This window comes from Astatotilapia calliptera, chromosome 13 (genome assembly GCF_900246225.1).
Source record: "Astatotilapia calliptera chromosome 13, fAstCal1.2, whole genome shotgun sequence".
Classification (NCBI taxonomy): domain Eukaryota; kingdom Metazoa; phylum Chordata; class Actinopteri; order Cichliformes; family Cichlidae; genus Astatotilapia; species Astatotilapia calliptera.
This window is the reverse complement of record NC_039314.1, coordinates 152,584-170,645: the sequence shown is the minus strand read 5'-3', so window position 1 is coordinate 170,645 and position 18,062 is coordinate 152,584. Positions and strand designations below refer to the sequence as shown.

At 43.4% G+C, this 18,062-nt stretch overlaps 1 protein-coding gene and 1 pseudogene across 1 annotated transcript; both read left to right on the top strand.

Moving 5' to 3' along the window:
- The window catches only part of LOC113034810 (uncharacterized), a 234,154-nt pseudogene that overhangs the window by 63,516 nt on the left and 152,576 nt on the right, over positions 1–18,062 (top strand).
- Positions 9,935–12,164, top strand: LOC113035153 (protein AF-9-like). The gene is made up of 5 exons (XM_026190504.1): positions 9,935–10,061; positions 10,867–10,963; positions 11,075–11,137; positions 11,280–11,351; positions 11,719–12,164. Exons 1-5 carry the CDS (start codon positions 9,958–9,960, stop codon positions 11,839–11,841), a joined length of 459 nt encoding a protein of 152 aa, XP_026046289.1. The 5' UTR covers positions 9,935–9,957; the 3' UTR covers positions 11,842–12,164.

The following is an 18,062-nucleotide window of genomic DNA, read 5'->3' as shown; positions in this document are numbered from 1 at the left end:
CAGTGGGACTGCGCCTCATGACCGCTCTGTGGAAAAAACAGGTTTGCAATAATAACGCATCACTATAAATGTCATATTCATGTGTTCAAAGCTTCTGTTTGTCTTTGATTGTGTGCTGCTTTGGTCATGTCTGTAAGGACCGGGTCTACCCAGAGCTGCAGCGTCTAATGAGCCAGCAGGACAGCAGGGTGGTGCTGGGGAGGGACGCCCAGTGGGAGCAGATCCTGGCCAGGGCCGCCTGTGTCAGGGACATCTGCAGAGAGAGGTGGGTCCTCCCATACTTACAGAAACAGTGGGCACTTCCTACATTCACTGGTTCATTCATTCAGTGGACTTTGCGTGCACAGTGCAGACAGTGTGAGCTTCCAACACCAGGATTCTTCATCTTCCCTTCTAATGAGTAATAATCACTGACTGGACTCTTCATAGATGTTTCTGCTCAGCAAGCTGATGAAAGTTCAGAAACATAGAAATATTTGTTTTTTCAGTCACATCACATCAACTTTGCTTGTTAAGATAAATGAATGCACTTTGTAGCTTTGCAGTGAATGAAGCCTCAGCTCAACGCTCCACTGAGTCCCTGTTTCTCCAAAAATCAGCAGGAGTCCAGTTTTAAATATTTCCGTACAAATGTCCAGAGCAGCTACACGTGCCTGAATCCAGAAGGATCAAAGTCTTACAAAGTTCAGTTCAAACAGAGAGACTGAGAGGCAGCTAACTTCCTGTCTCTGCCAGACTATCAAAATAAAAGCATACATTTGAAGCAAAAGAAATCCAACTATGTCAGTCTGTAAGCACTGCTTCCCATATAATACAACTCTAAGCAAGTGAGCCATAACTTTATAGTTTTAACTTTAATCCAAACTATATTCATCATATAAACTCCACAAACTGCATCCAGGCCTTTATGGCCTTTATGTGTGTTGATGAAATAAAACGATGATTTTATTTGATTATTTCCTTTGTTCTAACCAGCTGGTGCACACTGTTCATCCTCCCGGGGCCTGTTACGCCTGCTAACATGTACATGCAGCTTTTTTAGCAGCATTAGTGAAAACCTGGGAAACCCTCTGGATATATTCTACAGTACAAATTTAGCAAATCATTGAGCTGTTTCGTTGTTTTCACAAATGCTTACGTTTTTCTTCCCTTGCCAGTGGCGGACTCCCTCAGGTATCGGTGCGTTGGTGGTTCTTTGTGTCTGGGGGTGGGCGTCCAGGTACACACTGGCTCACTCCTTGGCGGCCGCTTATCGGGGCCTGGAACCTGGGGCTCGCTCGGGCCACTTCGGAGGTGGGGTGCCCCCGGCCTCTCGGCCTGGGGCTCGGTCACTCAGGCACAGCTGGCTGCCGGCGGAGCTCACGGGCGCGTCACTGCAACTCCCCCTGGCTTCTGTGGCGCGGCTGCCCCTCTGTTGGTCTTCCATGGTCTCTTGTGTTCTGGGGGCCTCTGGATGTCTGGAGTTTTGATCTCCTCCATACCTGCTTCATACCCTGGAGGACGGGGCTGTGGCCCCCCCACACTCCCTAGCAGATCGTTACATGGAGAAACCTTTGGAATACAAGCACGCTGATCCACACAGGTATGCACACAGGTGTTCACTGCTCGTGGACTTAAATTACACCTTTCTTGGCTGCTACTTCGAAGCACATCTGTCCTGCGTGCTGCACAACAACATTGAATATTTAGTATTTACTGCTGTTTACACTAAGCTAGATTAATGCGATGGTGTTGTGTTTAGTATGTTGCTTTGTTTTTTTTGTTTTTTTTTTGCTTGTTTTCTATTCTTCTCTCAACAGGTGATCCAGGAGATTTTTATTTTTTTTGTTTTGTATTGTTTAACATTGTAACATGTAACATTGTTTTTCCTTTCCTTCCTCTTTCTTTCTCCCTTTCCTATCCCTCACTCATGTCTGTCAAAAAAAAAAAAAAAAACAACAACAAAAACAACAACAACAACAAATGCTTACGTTTGCTTTTATTGTAAAACATTTGCAGCCATAAGAGTTTGCAATGATAAGAAGCTGTGTTTGGCATTTACTTACTTACACGTGTCCTGGCACTTTTAATGCTTTTTTCTTAAATAAAAATGGTAACAAAATTAGAAGAAACACATTTCCCACTTTGTTCACGCTGATGTGTGTGTTAACCAGGCCTTACCAGCATGCAGGGGACATGGTGGCTGCCATTTCACTCACTTTAAAACAGTGCAACAGACCAGACCTGGTAACCCCGGCTGCTCTCGTTCTGCAGGGACTACAGGAGCTGTGTCGAGCAGAGGTACCTCGCCTGTCTCCATTTGTCTCTTTAAATTCAGAAATCATCATTTTTCTGGATCATAACTTTTGAATCTTTTCCAAAGTTCTGGTCTTAAAACAAATCTTTCTTTCTCAGGTGGTGGATATTATCTCAGCATGGAGAACTGTTTGGCCTGAGCTCAGCTGTCACTCACAGCCAGAGGTGGTTCAAGCCATCGCTGAGCTTTTGGCTCTGGTGCCTCAGCTCACAGTTAAATCAGAGCAGTACGAGGTGCGTCGTAACGTTCATGTTGCTCTGTGTTGAGGAGCTAACAGAGCGACACAGGAACTCCACCAGGTTATGTTTTTCTCTGTGGTTCTGTCTGTAAACAGGACTCTCACCAGCTGTTTGTATATTCTAACCTCACTGTAGAGTCACATCTCTACATCACTGTGTTTGGTAGCTAAAGTTAGCACATCAATGTAAAGCTGGGTAGAAGCACAAAGTACAGACGTGTGAGGGTCCAGTCCTCAGAGTCCTGCTCTGGTCGGACTTCACAGTAACTAATAAATGGATCAGCGAGTGTGAGCATCTTTTTAAAAACAGAAGTTTTGCTAATTTGTTGCTCTGGAGGATTCAACACAGTGCAGCAGTGGCCGTCCCAGCAGATGAATCCTAGACCATGCAGTGCTGCTTGTTGGAAAGCTTTCCTCCTCTCTAACAATGATATGGCAGTACAGCTTAGGTTTGCAAAGTTGCATCTAAACAAACACAAGACCAAAGGCCAAAACCAAACATGGCGTATTAGCACAGGACATCTGATAGACTCCCCCCCATCATCCTGACTGACACCCCCATCACCTCTGTGGACTCATTCCGATTCCTGGGTACCACCATGACCCAGGACCTGAAGTGGGAGCCCACCATCACCTCCGTCATTAAGAAAGCCCAGCAGAGGATGTACTTCCTGAGGCAGCTGAAGAAATTCAACCTGCCAACACGGACGATGATGCAGTTCTACACTGCAATCATCGAGTCCATCCTCACCTCCTCCATCACCGTGTGGTACGCTGGTGTCACGGTCCTGGGTCTTATGACCCAGTGTTTTGAGTTTCAGTTCTTTTGATGTTCATAGTGTATGTTTAAGCTTATCAGGTTTCCTAAGTTTATTTGTTATCAAGTTTGTATTATTATGCCTAAGTGTTTCTAGTTATTATTTTCCCCTCGTGTTTCCAACCATGTTAAATCTCCCCTGCTCTTCATGCGTTTCATGTCTGTGTCTTACGTTGTCAAGTTCGGGTTGTCATGTCTATGTCTCATTATGTTTCCTGTTTTATTGTGAAGAGGTCTGGTGTTCTGTGTTCATCATGTTCAGTTTTACTCTCCCACTGTGACGTCATTATGTTCATGTGTGCCAGCTGTTTCCTCATGTGTCTCCACTTCCCCTAATCACCTCCTGTGTATTTAAGTCCTCTGTTTTCAGTGTGTGATTGTCAGGTCGTCTGTTGTTCACGCCATGTTCTCCATGCCATGTTTCTAGGTTTCATGTCCAGGTTTTTCCATGTTGTTTGTTTAGTTCTCCCAGTTTAGGTTAATGTTAGTTTTATTTCTGTTTGCCTTGCCCTTTATTTGTACCTTTTCTGCCAGCCTCATTAAACGGCTCGCTTTTTGTTGATACTCAAGTTTTGATCCAAGTTCCTTGGTGTCTGCATTTTGGGTCCACTCTTCACAATACATACAGTCTGCTCTCGCCAGACTGTGACAGATGGAGCCACTATCAGGGACAAACAGAGACTGCAGCGTGTTGTGCGCTCTGCTGAGAAGGTGATTGGCTGCAGACTCCCATCTCTGCAGGACCTGTACACCTCCAGGACACTGGGGCGTGCAGCTCAGTCACAGCTGACCCTTCTCACCCTGGACACAGTCTGTTTGACCTGCTCCCCTCAGGCAGGAGGCTCCGGTCCATTCGCACCAGAACCTCTCACCATAAGAACAGTTTCTTCCCCTCTGCTGTCGGACACATGAACAATAACCGTATGACTGTTCCCACCACTAACACATGACCCTACGCTGTGTCACTGCATCATTCCATGTTTGCACTGATCACCACCTGCACTCATGTATATATCATGTATATATCTATCTACTTAGCACTTTTAATTCTTATTCTTATTTTTATTTTTATATCTATTTAAGCATTTATGACAGTATGATTGCACTAAGCACCGCAGCAATTTCCTAATGTTGTAAACCTGCTCAACATTTGGCAATAAAACCCTTTCTGATTCTGATTCTGATAGGGATGCTTTTGGGTTGCAGCCACAGGACCTGCGCAGCACCTTGCAGTCACTGAGTCAGACACAAATTTCTCTGCTGTGTGAACTTAAGCTTAGAGAAAATCGGTGAATGTGAAATAAAACCAACGGCTAAACCTCCTTAGGAAACTCAACTCCTTTGGAGTCAGCACACCCATCATGATGACTTTTTACTACGCCTTCCTGGAAAGCATCATGACCTTCTCCATCAGCTGCTGGTCCCACTCCCTCAGCCTTCATACAGGAACAGACTGCAGCATCAGTGTGCTCTAAAATCATTGGCCTGCCTGTCAGAACTCTGGCAGGTTTTCATCAACAGGCCCTTAGACAGGCAGCCAAAATCATCAACGACCCCTCTCACATTCTTCACCCTGCATTTCAATGGCTCCCCTCTGGGCGACGCCTCCGCTGCATTTCCTGCAGGACTGAGAGGAGGAGGAGCGCCACCTTTGTCCCCAAAGCAGCTCTGCTTTTTAACTCCAGCTGATAAGAACATTTCCCACACCAGAAACATAAACTACACTCTTATACCAACACTTTACTCACTTTTAGTCACTTACAGTTATTTATTCACCTTCAGTCACTTTAATTTTAAAACTGTGTAATTTTAAAACTGTATATTCTGTGTATTTATTATCTCACTTTTATTGTGCTTATCTTCAACGTCATGCTGCTCTGTTGTATGTTAATTGGCCCTTGGGGATAAATAAAGTCTCTCTGATTCTGGTCTTGTTTTTTTATATATTGGTAGTTTGATAGGTTTCGTATTTGTTTTCTTTTACATCATATTAAAATGTATAAATATATAGATTTAAATATATTTGTGTATTCATGTCTGGATTGTGTTTGGTTTTCTTTTATTTATTTCTGCTGTGGTTGTTGTGTATTACTATTTAAATTGTCTTTTTTCCATTATTGTAATTGTGTCTAAAGTTTGATTTGAATGAAAGTTACACTCAAATGCTTTCAGTGTTGCTGTGTTGAGTGTTTGCATGTTTAATGTTTGTATGGAAGACACAGAAAGACATTCGGCTAAAGAAATCTGTGCTAGAGTGACTTTAAAAAAATAAATAAACAGAATGTAAATAATGATGTTTAGTATTTGAGATGGAAGCTGTTTCTACAGGATCCTGATGGACACTCAAAGGTTTATAAAATGTTCTCATTATTTGTTTGCAGCAGAATATCAACCGATGTGAACCAAAACAACAAAAGTGTACAAGTGTGTGAGACTACAAATTCTAGAATCAGAACTGCTGATTTCATTACTCTGAACTTTTAAAGGCAGGTTTTGTATCTGAGAGCAGGGACACTTGCTGTGTTCAGTGTGACTCGTCTCTGCAGAAGGTCAGGGCTCTGATAGTTGCAGTTAGCGGGTGACTTACTGGGCAGGTGGATCCTGAGTGTCTGTTGGAGTCAGGGTTCATTATGGTCCTGGTTGATTTAAACTGTACAGGCACATGTGTTCAGTGCCATTCAGCAAACCAGCAAACAGCCGCCTCGCACACATGCGTGTGCTCAGCAGCACCGTAGAAGAATTTAATTCACTTTTTAATGACTTTTCTTTTCAACAAATCAACAACAGCACAGGACAAAGGGGGGTGGGTGGTGGGGTGTTGAGATGTAATCAGATAAATCTGGAATATTAACTGTGATAACAACAATTATCCTAATAGATCTTCAGCTGCTTGTTGGGAGAATCTGGGAGAGGAAAACTAACGTGAGCACAAAGTGTCTGAATGTTTTCCCATCGTCACTTTCCACGATGCACAGAGGACAGGGCTGGGGTGATGTCAGGATGTGACGAGACTATAGTGAGTCCAACTGTTGTGTTACACAGGTGGAAGTATTCAGTCTGGCAGTGTGAAGCTTAAACAGTGTTTTTAACATCACTTTAGGTCCAGCTGACATAAACTTATCACACTCACTGGTAGAAATCAAAGAAAGCAAAATGATGCGTCCAACAGTCTGTTGTCATGCAAGCGTAACACCAAGTACACAGTGGTAGCCTAACACTTATTGTGTGCCCTGTAGAGACTGTGGTATGGTTGTCATAAGGTTGCTACACTGTTTGGATTAAACGATCCTTAGCAGCAGGATCGATATTGAACAGTGTTGTTTCACCGCCTCCAGCTGACACGCAGCACCCCTGCACACAGGCAGACACACAACCTCTTTCCTCACTACGACACATGTAGCTGACATTCACAACAATGCACAGCACTCAGCAAAACTCCAATGTAAAGAAAACTGAAGTGTTACACAGTTACCATAATCGTTAACCTGCTTGGTGGGAATTTAACATGCTCACGATTTGAGATAATTAGCTGTTATCATTAAAGTGGACATGAAACGCTACATGTATGAAGGCTAATTTACACCACTGAGCCCTGCTCTCAAAGGTAACGCTGTCTGTGCAGCTCGATTTAAGAAGTAAGTGCTTAAAGTTTAAGTTTATATAACACGTTTACCGACATCAGCATGTGATGTCACTGGGTTGGTTAGTTTATGTTAGCTTACTAGTAGCTCGGACCATGCCTCTCCTCAGCCAGGGCTCAGCTATTGCCCATTGTTGGAAGTGGGTGGGCCCGAGTCCCTAACGCCCCATGCAGGACTTGCCAATGAGTCTTGGTACTATACCATGCTGGTATAGCCAGACCTTGAATTTGCCTGGTATGCCTGAACCTGCATCTTATGTAGCCACTCTACATCGTGCTCCTGCAGTGGATGAACTCTCATTCCCAGCCCGCTGGCACAGACTTTCCCAGGAAGGCTGAGGTGAGTGATCCCTCCTACATATTCTAATATAAACCATAAGCTTTATTATTGTAAAATGGAAGCATTAACTAGCTGTGTATATCATATTGTCTGCAATCATACTGGTACAAATTCTTACGTGATACAAAACTGTCGTACTGAGATATCATTGCTATAGCAACACCAGGTGGTTATGATCCCTAGTGCATGCAATTAAGAGACAAGCCTGGGCATGTCTGGGAGTGAGAGCCACATGTGTCAGTCTGCAGTGGAGCAACTTCAGGAACCTCCAACAATCACAGTGCTCTGCAACATATGCAAGAACCTGTTTCAGCCCTTCAGGTGAAAAAACTGTGCGCTACAGTCAGGCTGTGTGTGACCCAAATGTAAACAAATGACTCCACCAAGTGTGGCTGAAGGACGTCATGTGACAGGAAGAGCAAACAGTGGATGAAAGTTACTGATACAGTACATGGTGCAAGACCAAAGCAGCAGGTTAAAAAGCTCAACTCATGACCCAACATCCCAGGTAGAAGAGAGTCTTCAGTTTTATTGTGAAAATATTGTGCAGGTTCCTAAAAAGTCACAAGGTTAAGTTACTTTAGTTACTGTTTAACAAAAGTTTCCAGGCCAAACTATGACTGTTTCTGTACTACATTTGACTTATTCTGTGTTGCAGTGCCGTGCCACTTTCACGCTGCTGCAAACGGCGCTGTGTCATCAGTGACAGTAGCTCATTGGAAGCAATCATGGGATGCCCTTCATTTAATCAAACTTAGAAATGCTGCAGAAAATATCTTTTTGTGTAAATGATCAGAAACATTATTACCACAAATCTTCTTAAAGTATCACTTTGAGCCTGTAAACAAACGGGCACAGCCCTGGTTTATAAACTTTTACTTTGAGTCGGTTCAGAAAGTTGAAGACGTCGTAAGAGAGGCTGCGAAATCATTTTGAGATTGAAGAACATGAAAGAATCATGTTGTTTTCCTGAGCAATGAGAACAATTGAAAACCAGAGCTGTAAGTCAGCTATGTAGAGTTCGAGATGTGTGCGTGTTCCCTTTGAAAGTCAGATCTCCACATTTGCTGAGCTTTACAGTACCAACGTCACAATTAGGGCTGGGCCATATTATACCGTTCACGGTAATACCGGTATAATGTTGGGCAACGATAGGAAAATGAAATATCGCGATAGAATATGAGTAAAACGCGCATGCGCAGTGCCTTTGTTTTCATACGCACATGGCCGATTGTTGAGTGAATCAGATGAACCAGAATTGGTTTGTAAAAATGTTGCAACTTCAGTGATGTGGAACTGGTTTGGTGTTTGTCCGTCAGATACACAACAAAGCACATTTTTTTTGCAGAACATGCAAGCGGCCGTCGTTATTGTCGTATTTGTCGGACTAAGATGCTCTTAAATCTGGGAGTAATCTGGGTCCTAAACTCTGTATGCTTCAGGTCAAATGAACACTGCAGCATCACTGAGAGTTAAAAACTGTCTAAATTCTTTCATCTTTAATAAAACGATCAGCATTGCTGCTTTACCAGGTGTAACTATGAAGTTTAACTTCCAGGCATCCATGAAAACAAAATTTATTACATTTAACGGAGTTAGAAGTTAGCAGGGAGCTAGCGGAAGTTAGCTCGCTAGTTTCGCTAGTTACCTAAGCATGATATAGCATGTTCTGACAGAGATTTCTGAAAAAAATCAAACGTACAGCTCTGCTATCACTTCCAACATAAATGAAGACAGGAAACTAAACAGCAGTGACGTTTGTAGGGTTACTGAAGTTGGGCTAGCTGCTATATAATGATGTGCTACGTGATCGCTAGCGACACAGCTATGTTAGCATAACATAAACAGTGAAGCTGGAGGACGAACACTAACACTTTTCCACTTATAAAAGTTAACGTTCCTGATAGTTAGAGACAAATGCAATCGCATGGCAGGATGCTGTAAACGGACCAAACTTCAGTCAGGAGAACAGCTGAGATAATCCATCCACAATACGAGGTTAGTCATTAATATACTGCAACAACATGCAGCTGCCAGAGAATTCAACATTAATGAATCAATGGTACAGAAGTGGAGGAAGCAAGAAGAATGAGTTTAATAAAGTTTGATTTATCTGACTGCTTTGTTTCGCTTAATGTGCCTTATAATCCCATGCACCTTATGGTCAGAAAAATACGTACTGCACACTGCAGTTTAATGTTGCAAAGCACCTCTTTTTAACTTCAGTGGATATTATACATGGTTATGCTCAGGATATGTCAGCCCATTTCTACTGGAAATGCCTTTTGGTTAAACTTTCAGCAAGGAATTTGCATTTGCACTGTTCCATTTTTATAAAGCTTTAATGTACATAAAAACCAGCTTCTTGTTTAAGTGAAAATAAATGGAAGGTTGTCTTTTTGCGCTAGTAATGTTGTGGAGTTGTATTTTGTCTCGCATCAATTATATCGTCAGTTATATCGTTATCGCAAATTTTCAAATATATATCGTGATAAATATTTTTGGCCATATCGCCCTGCTCTAGTCACAATCTGCAGCTTTCTGCTTGTATTCCTGAGGTTTAAACTGCAATGACTGAGGCTTTATTGAACTGTTCCACTCAGTGCTTGGCCCGCTGCAGTCAGTGATGCAGGATCTGCACTCGGACGACGACGACGATTCAGAGGACGACAACGACGACGTGGATTCAGACACGGATCGAGCAGCACACCTCGCACACCACCAGCACAGGTTAGTAGCCCGAGGGCAGCTTTTCGAATGGCTGGACCGCACACTAGTTTAGTTTCATAGAGCTGTGTGCAGACATTGGTAATGAATTCCTTCTAACCAGGATATTGCTATTATGAGGGCTACTTTGTATCTCACATGTTTGTGCAGTAGAGCCAGCCTTTAACAACAAACCTGTAAAATGATGAAGAGCCGCTATTTAAATCTTGGTTAAAATTGCTTGGGACAGTTTCTAAAGGTTCTTTCAACGTGCCTTTTACTAACTTTTCAAGTATTTGATGTAAGCTCTTTCCAACTCTCTCCACCATCCTGTTGGTGGAGGCGTGCCGTCAACCTTGGCCAAAAAGCATAACTTAACCAGATCGTCTCCGTCTCCAACAGTTGACCGGTTTTCTATCATCTATGCCAGGGGTGGGCAATTCCAGGCCTCGAGGGCCGGTGTCCTGCAGGTTTTAGATGTGTCCTTGATCCAACACAGCTGATTCAAATGGATAAATGACCTCCTCATGATGTCTTGATGCTCTCAGAGGCCTGGTAATGAACTAATCATGTGATTCAGGTGTGTTGACCCAGGGTGAGATCTAAAACCTGCAGGACACCGGCCCTCGAGGCCTGGAGTTGGACACTCCTGATCTAGCAGGCCCCTCCCTGACACTGATTCTGCGAGAGTCATCTTCCTGTTAAAGACCGTCCTTCGTCCCCACTCTCTCACATGCTGCTCATGGGGGATTTTTCATTGTTAGCGGTTTTTAGCTAACAGCTGAGACAACAGTTTTAATGTCTTTGTTTTTTGTGACTTCATACTTAGGATTAGTTTAAGTGATGGCAGCAGAAGTGACAGCTCCTCCCATTCCCCGCTGTCGTGCAGTGAGGCCCCGCCCTTATTAAAGTCTACTAATAACCAGGTAATCATATCAGTAATATACTGGCTTATGTCTTAGATCAGCATGATTGAAAGCCACAGTATCCAGGTGTGTGCGTGACCCTGGGTGACTCTTTGCTCTTCTGTCTGTCAGATAGTGGAAGTAAAAAGTCCCACCAAGCAGAGCAAGCAAGACAAAAGCATGGAGTGTGATAAGGTGAGAACGAGTGTCTTTGGTTTTTAGATGTGGAGTAGACTAGTAAATATTCTGAAATATAGAAAGTGTTGTTATGTCTTGGGGTTTGTTACCATCAGCCACTGCTACATCATGACAGCCGTGTTTGCTGTGTGCTTTTCAGGTTTACCTGGATGAGCTGGTGGAGCTGCATAAAAGACTAATGACACTAAGAGAAGGTCACATACTGCAACAGGTGAGCTGATGCCAGCAGTGTCCGATACGTCCATCAGACACAAACCCACTTCTACAAAGTTTGGGATCCGTGTCAGATGTAAAAACTGAATTCAGTGATTTTCAGATCTCAGATTTTATTCACACGATTTAAATCGACCAGTTGAGGAAACACGTTAGCGCAGGTCGAAGCTCTCTTCTGATTGGCCAGCTGAGAGCGTGCTGTGCCTGCAGCAGATGACTGCATAAAGAAATCTGCTTGTTTAAAATAAATATTAGACCTTAGACGAAATAATAATGATGAAGTAGTAATGTAGAACAATAGTTAATAGTTGCAGACTTTACTTTGACCCAGCCTGTGCCCACCACTCTCACTTTCTGTCTTGCAGATTGTAAACCTGATTGAAGAGACCGGACACTTCCACATTACAAACACTACGTTTGACTTTGACCTTTGCTCTTTGGACAGAAGTACAGTAAGGAAGCTGCAGAGCTATCTCGGGACGTCCTGAGGCACACAGCAGTTGGGTGCTGGATCCGAGCCTCTGACTCGTCCTGTATCAGTTCCAGCTGTAGTTGGCGTGTCTAAACCTCACAGTGGGTCCAGCCTGCTGCTTCGACCCCCCCGAACAAAGAGTTCACCCTGCTGCAGAAATCGGGGGTAGATGTACGAGATCAGGATGTCAGCAGGCAACAATCTGAAAGCTTGATATGAAGGGTTGGTGGGTGGGAGTGATTCTGCTGCCATGTATGTTGTTGTTTATCGTGACAAGTGCATGATCAACTTTGCCTTACAACATTGTACGTCTTATTTATTAAATTTAATTTGCAGGTGTGTGTGCGTGTGTGTTGGGTGGAAAAAAGTGAAACAGGACTTTGAAGAGCTCTATAAGGCACAAGTCTGACCAGTAACACTACTCTGCTTCGGTCTCCAATCAGATATCCGATTTATTCATTTCCCTGGGATCAAACAGCGTCCGCACAGATGCATCTCTGTTGTTCTGTTTTGTTGTGTGCGACCTCACAGTTTGCAAAGACGTGTGAAATATGAAGAAGAATCCAGCAGGAGGTCTGGATACAAAGTGACACATCATGGCGAGCGTGCTGAGTTGAGAGCGCCGTCGTCTGAAAACTAAAAGTTGAGAAGTTTCTCCAGTTTGTTCTGGAGTTAAAGCTTTAAAAAAACTTTATTTGTAAGTGTGTCTTTATTAAAGCCACCTTTATGCAAACTCTGAACTTTGAATCCACTGGAGCTTTACAAAAATCTTTGGCCTTGTCTCCTGCTGAAAGTGTCCTTCCTACATAGGAGTGTAGGGAGCACATTAACATAAAGGTCCTTCTGAGAATAAAGTGGAAATGTGCAGATTAGTTATTGCAACTAAACCTGATCCTGAAGCATTTCACCAGCTCACAGTGCAGCCGTGGCACTTAAAACGACTGTCATCGCCACATTTCAGTGTTTTTCTCTAAATAGATTTTTGACTTTATTCTCAAAATGATCGATATTGTTTTATCTTACTGTGGTCCTGTTACTCGGCTCTACAAAGTGAACTCGTTTTACCAGCTTTAAATACCAGATGAACTCATGTCGGCTGCTTTAAAAACCTGTTTAATGTTGTTTAAACAGCAGGGCATGAATGACTGCTCACCTGTGCTCAGCACTCATCTTTGGTACAGGAGAGCTGCCTCTCAGGAGGTCCTGCCCACTAAGCTTTTGCTTCTGATCGCCTGCCTAAGCACAGATCATGAGTTCAGTTGGTTCAGGATGTTTGTACACAAAGATCCACTAACACGTGGAGTCATACAACCGACCCAAAACCTGTAGGAGGAACTGTTAACAGGTACTCTGAGGTGTGGATGTGTTTCACCTGTTAAATCAAAGCTCAGCGTGAGACGAGGCCTTTCTTGGAGTCGCCACAGGGACACGTGACAGTCTGATGAGGATGATTTCGTATTTTGAGGATTGAATGAACCATAAATGTTCTGTATGATGTGCAGATGGCACACATGTGGATGAGCTGGTTTTTGTTTGTGCGTCTGAAGTAGCTGTGTACGCTGTGCACAAATTGTGGTGTCAGGCCCAAAATGTTTGCTGTGTGCATCTTACAGCAGCCTCTGATCATTAGTTCAAAATATCAGCTTTTAGCTCCACCTAGTGGTAGCATGTTAAAACTGCTGCACAGCTCCCTGAAGTGGGAAATCCACAGTTAAATGATTTATCTCATCTTTATTCACTGCTTATATTAAGTTGATGCATACAAAGCCCTGCCTTTGGTTCAAGCAGACTTACTCCATGATTCTGTGACCATCGTTACCCCCAAAGTCGATGTCTTTGCCTAAAAATATGTAAAATGTTGTTTCCTGGTTAAAGCAGTCACAGGACATCCCTCCGTACAGGAAGCTAAAATAGACTGATTGCCCCCTATTGGCTGTTAGTACAGGCCGACAGCTTCACCCTTCTGTACTACACCGTAATATAAACTCATCAATGACACTAATAAAAATGTGATTATCTGACCAGTTTTTGATGTGATGCTTTATAAACAGTGCGTTTCGTTATGGCTGACAGCTGCAGAGGCCCCTGTTTAGATTACAGTAACTGTTCTGCATCCTTAAAGCTAACCTGCCTGTTCCAACAACAAACTTAAGTAGTGCAGCTGCTAAACTGTAGTGATGCACTCAGAGCCTGGAGCCTAAAATCCGTTCCCTCGTTTCCTACAAGCTAAACAAGCAAAAGTAGTTTTGGGTTTTTTGGACTGCCTTCATGTTCCTGCAGCTGGAGGATTGGTACCTTAACAGAATCTGAGGCCATGGTCCTCAGCAGGAAAAGGGTGGAGTGCCCACTCCAGGTCACCCCACCCACAGTGGGCTGATCTCTTAGATGGACATTAACATCACCCACACCTCGTCAGGTTTTCCAACTGCTTTGTGGATAAAACGTCTTGGACGATCATCTTGGGTGTTGCAGGAAACAGCGGGATGTTTCATCCCGGGGATGGAGGTGCCATGTTTCTGCTGATGTTCTAAATGAGCTCATCTGCACAGCATAGTGGAAGCATGTGCTAGGATCATTGTAGTCTCCCCTTCATGCTACCATTGCTACTGCTATTGTAATCATTTATTTAAACAGCATTATCTCTGGTGGACACGATAAAGGCTTCATTACGAGCCACGAGGGTTTTGTGTTGCTTTTTTAAACTAAGAGGGAAAGTCCCCACTGAGACTCCTTTAAGCCATTCTCGCTTGAGAAAATGTAGCTGAGGGAGAGGAGCTGGGTACAATGGAAGAATGGAACCGAGGGGTGGGAGAACGCTTCAGCGGTCCGGCAAACACTTCCTCCAATAAAACTGGGAGACCTTCAAAATAACCTCCCGCAGAAGAGACACAGAGACATCGACTGTCACACTGGCATAAGGCCAAGGAAGTGAAAAGCTGCCCACCCACCAAACCCCACCCTCACCTCCACACAAACCTCTGCACATGATGACACATCTGCCCTTCCTCACTCGTATCACTGCCTGCAGCTGTGAAGGCAGGCTGCTTGGGGGAAACACACTTCCTTCACTTCTACACATAAGCAAGTGCAACTGACTGATTTCGTTGTAAATTGTAAACAAAATAAATATTAATTCATTTAAAAAAGTGTTCTTTGAGTTTCCTTGGCATATTGTTTACAAACAAGCATGTTAGCACGGCGGATTTATCACTGAACACAGTAGTAGCTCGATCTGCATGTTTACAAACCCTTTGTAAGTAACCAAGTTCAAGCAGCCACATATAGACTCATCAGACTTTGGCTCAGTGACGTGAATCAGTTGAGATGAAGCCTTGCAGATAAAGATAAAGATATCCAACATCAATAACACAGTTCCTTGAGGACTGCAGTGCTAATAGGAGCGATGCAATGAATGCTACTATCATCAATTTGGTTAAATGGTTAATTACTCTAAGCTGGATAACTAAGCTAATAAAATATTAACCGATGCATCTCAAAGTTGGGCCAGGGCCATCTCTACTGCTGACCATGAAACAGAGCTTTTGACCCACTGTTAGTTTAGTTTTGGTCATCATGTGACCTGCAGTCAGCTGAGGCTGAAGCAGTGATGTGGTCACTCAGTGAAAATGCAACATCCAGATGAACAGAATACACATGCAGGGATCTCAGCTGAAACGTTTGTTCTACTGTCCATAAAATATGGAAATATGAAGTTTTACATTTTAGAGCGTTCCAGCTTTTCTTGGAATTGAGATCGTGTCACGTTATGGCATTTATTCACCTCAAACATACAATATGCACATTGACCCACACAGAAATAACTGCAAAGTGAAGATAATCAAAATTAAGCTATGAAATCACAAAAAAAAAATCAGGTTCCACCTCACGAATAGTTTTTCCTCCTCAACTCATTCCCGTTTCTCCCAGCGGGGAAGCTGACAACAAAGTGAAGACCACTAGAGTGTACGTGGCCTCTGTTTGCAGAGGGATCCTCGACCTCCCAGCCATTGTCATCAAATTTGCAAAGAGCTGCCATAATTCAAACACGTGCATGGATGCTATGCTTTTGGCTCGCTCGTGTCCGTCATTTCCCTGTGGCCAATCATGTTGGCCTTCCTGTTACTTTGGAATTCTGGGTGGGGGGCATTTGTCTTCCTCCCTCCCCCACCCTTTTGCTCACAAAATGCATACAAATTAGCTGTTCAAAAAATTCAATCAAGTTATGTAAAGGACAAAAGCAAGCAGACTTCAAAGGGGCGGGATGAGGAGGCATGCTGCATACAAAGGCTCCAGACACTTCTTTCAGCACTCAGACCCCCTGCACCAGCAAAACGGACCCAGCCTCTTGGAACAAAGCCCGGTCCTGAACCTGGTCTTTGATTTCAGGGGTCTTGGCACTGCTCCTTCTTTGCTTTGTTCGTCTTGATGGAGCTACGCTGTGTAGCAAACCGTGACCCCTGCAGCCCACCCTGTTTGCATGAGGCAGCACACACAGTCATACATGCAGACAAAGCTACAAACTGCCATAAAACAGGAAATAAGAAGAAAGCTGATAAGGGGAAAAAACCAGTGTGCTGACAATACAGTCTCATCTCTCACAGATTACAGGCACCGTGAGTGTTGCTGCTGCCTGTTCTGATAAATTAGCCATGTGTGATGGTGCGTCTGAACAAGGAAGCGGGAAGGGAAAGAAAAACCAAACTTAGAGTCCCCGCTCTCCTGGAAACCGCCTCATTGTCTGTGTTGTCCAACGCTGCATTTGTTTTTTAGCGTGCCAGTTTCTACTCCATTCTCAAGCTTTTATAAAAATCTAACATCGGATATGTTTATTTAATTTACTGGGGTTGTATTTGAAGAATTACTTGCAGTGAGTAACTGTGCACTTCTGGAAACGAGAGGCAAAAGACACAAGCACTCAGCTGATCCAAAAACAGCTACAGTAAGTACAGCAGTTCAAAGGTAACGCAGGCTCTGCTTTGTTTTAGCTACTTTTACAGTTCAGCAAACTCAGACTAAACCAGGTAAATCTCAAACTGACTGTTAAGTCCACAAGATGTGAAAAACAGCACAGTTTTTACAACACAACTACCACCATGCTAATGTCTGCAGCCTGTTAGCAGCCCAAACGAAGCAGCAGCATTACTTAACAATACTGTGGTAATGAGCATCGACTATATAGTTTGGGCTGACCTGACTGCGTTTGTGTGTTTGTAGGGACAGAGATGAACAGGGAGACAGAATCAGATGGATTTTTCTGAGTGCATCCTCCACAGAGCATACACAAGAAGAAAACCATAATCATTTGTCCTCATTGTAAACAGAAGCTAAACTAAAACCACTGCAAAAGAAAACATCACAGTGAAACAGTCCAAGGACTGCCCACGGGAGATCTTATCACAGCCACAGAACACAGCTTTAAATTGTGTAATTTAAGTGATCTCCATAGCTCTGTTTTGGAAGTTCAGTTAACGCTAGTGTCACGGCGGGATGCGCGGATGTGAATGGAAACAGGACCCAAAAGCAGATGATGACGAGTAGTGTAAGTTTGAACAGAAAAGTGATCCTTTATTGGATGACGGCAGGAGTAAACCAGGAAACCAAAGTAAACTGACAAGACACTAAGAAACAAAATACTAAACGGTACTGAGACCAAAACCTAAACTATGACTGTGGTGGAAAATAACAAGCAAAGACCATGACTAAGACTAATAATACATAACAGACGAAAACCATAACTAAGACTGAGGTTAAATAAACAGACGACCCGACAATGGCATGCAGAAAACAAAGGGCTTAAATACAGACATGAGGTGATCAGGGGAATTGAAGACACATGGGGGAACAGCTGACTGACACAAACCTAATGACAGGACCAGGGGCCCGTTCTTCGTACCTCGCTAAGTAGGTTAGCCGGATTAGATTGTTGACGATTTCGCGTGATCCTGGATCAGTCGGTTCCCCGAAGCTCATCCGGGACTTGCTGTCATAGCAACAGAGCCGTAAGCGTAAACCTGCTCGGGAGCAGGTTTACTTTATGTAAACAGGATTAGATCGCGGCCACTCAGGTATGTCCGCTTCATTTATACGAAAGCAACAGCGATATTCCACCACTGTTTCACCATAAATAAATAACATCAAGTTAACTAAAGATAATGCAGTACTTGATCCTGTTATTGATGTCACACAGATACATACAGGTCATTTCCTAAAAAAGGGAAATGTACTATTAACATTCTA

Bases quoted from the DNA above. Each gene is read 5' to 3' on its own strand.
- LOC113035153 (XM_026190504.1), top strand. From the start codon at position 9,958: ATGCAGGATCTGCACTCGGACGACGACGACGATTCAGAGGACGACAAC. The intron at 10,062-10,866 runs GTTAGTAGCCCG...CTTCATACTTAG, and splicing joins CTCGCACACCACCAGCACAG to GATTAGTTTAAGTGATGGCA. The intron at 11,138-11,279 runs GTGAGAACGAGT...TGTGCTTTTCAG, and splicing joins AAAGCATGGAGTGTGATAAG to GTTTACCTGGATGAGCTGGT.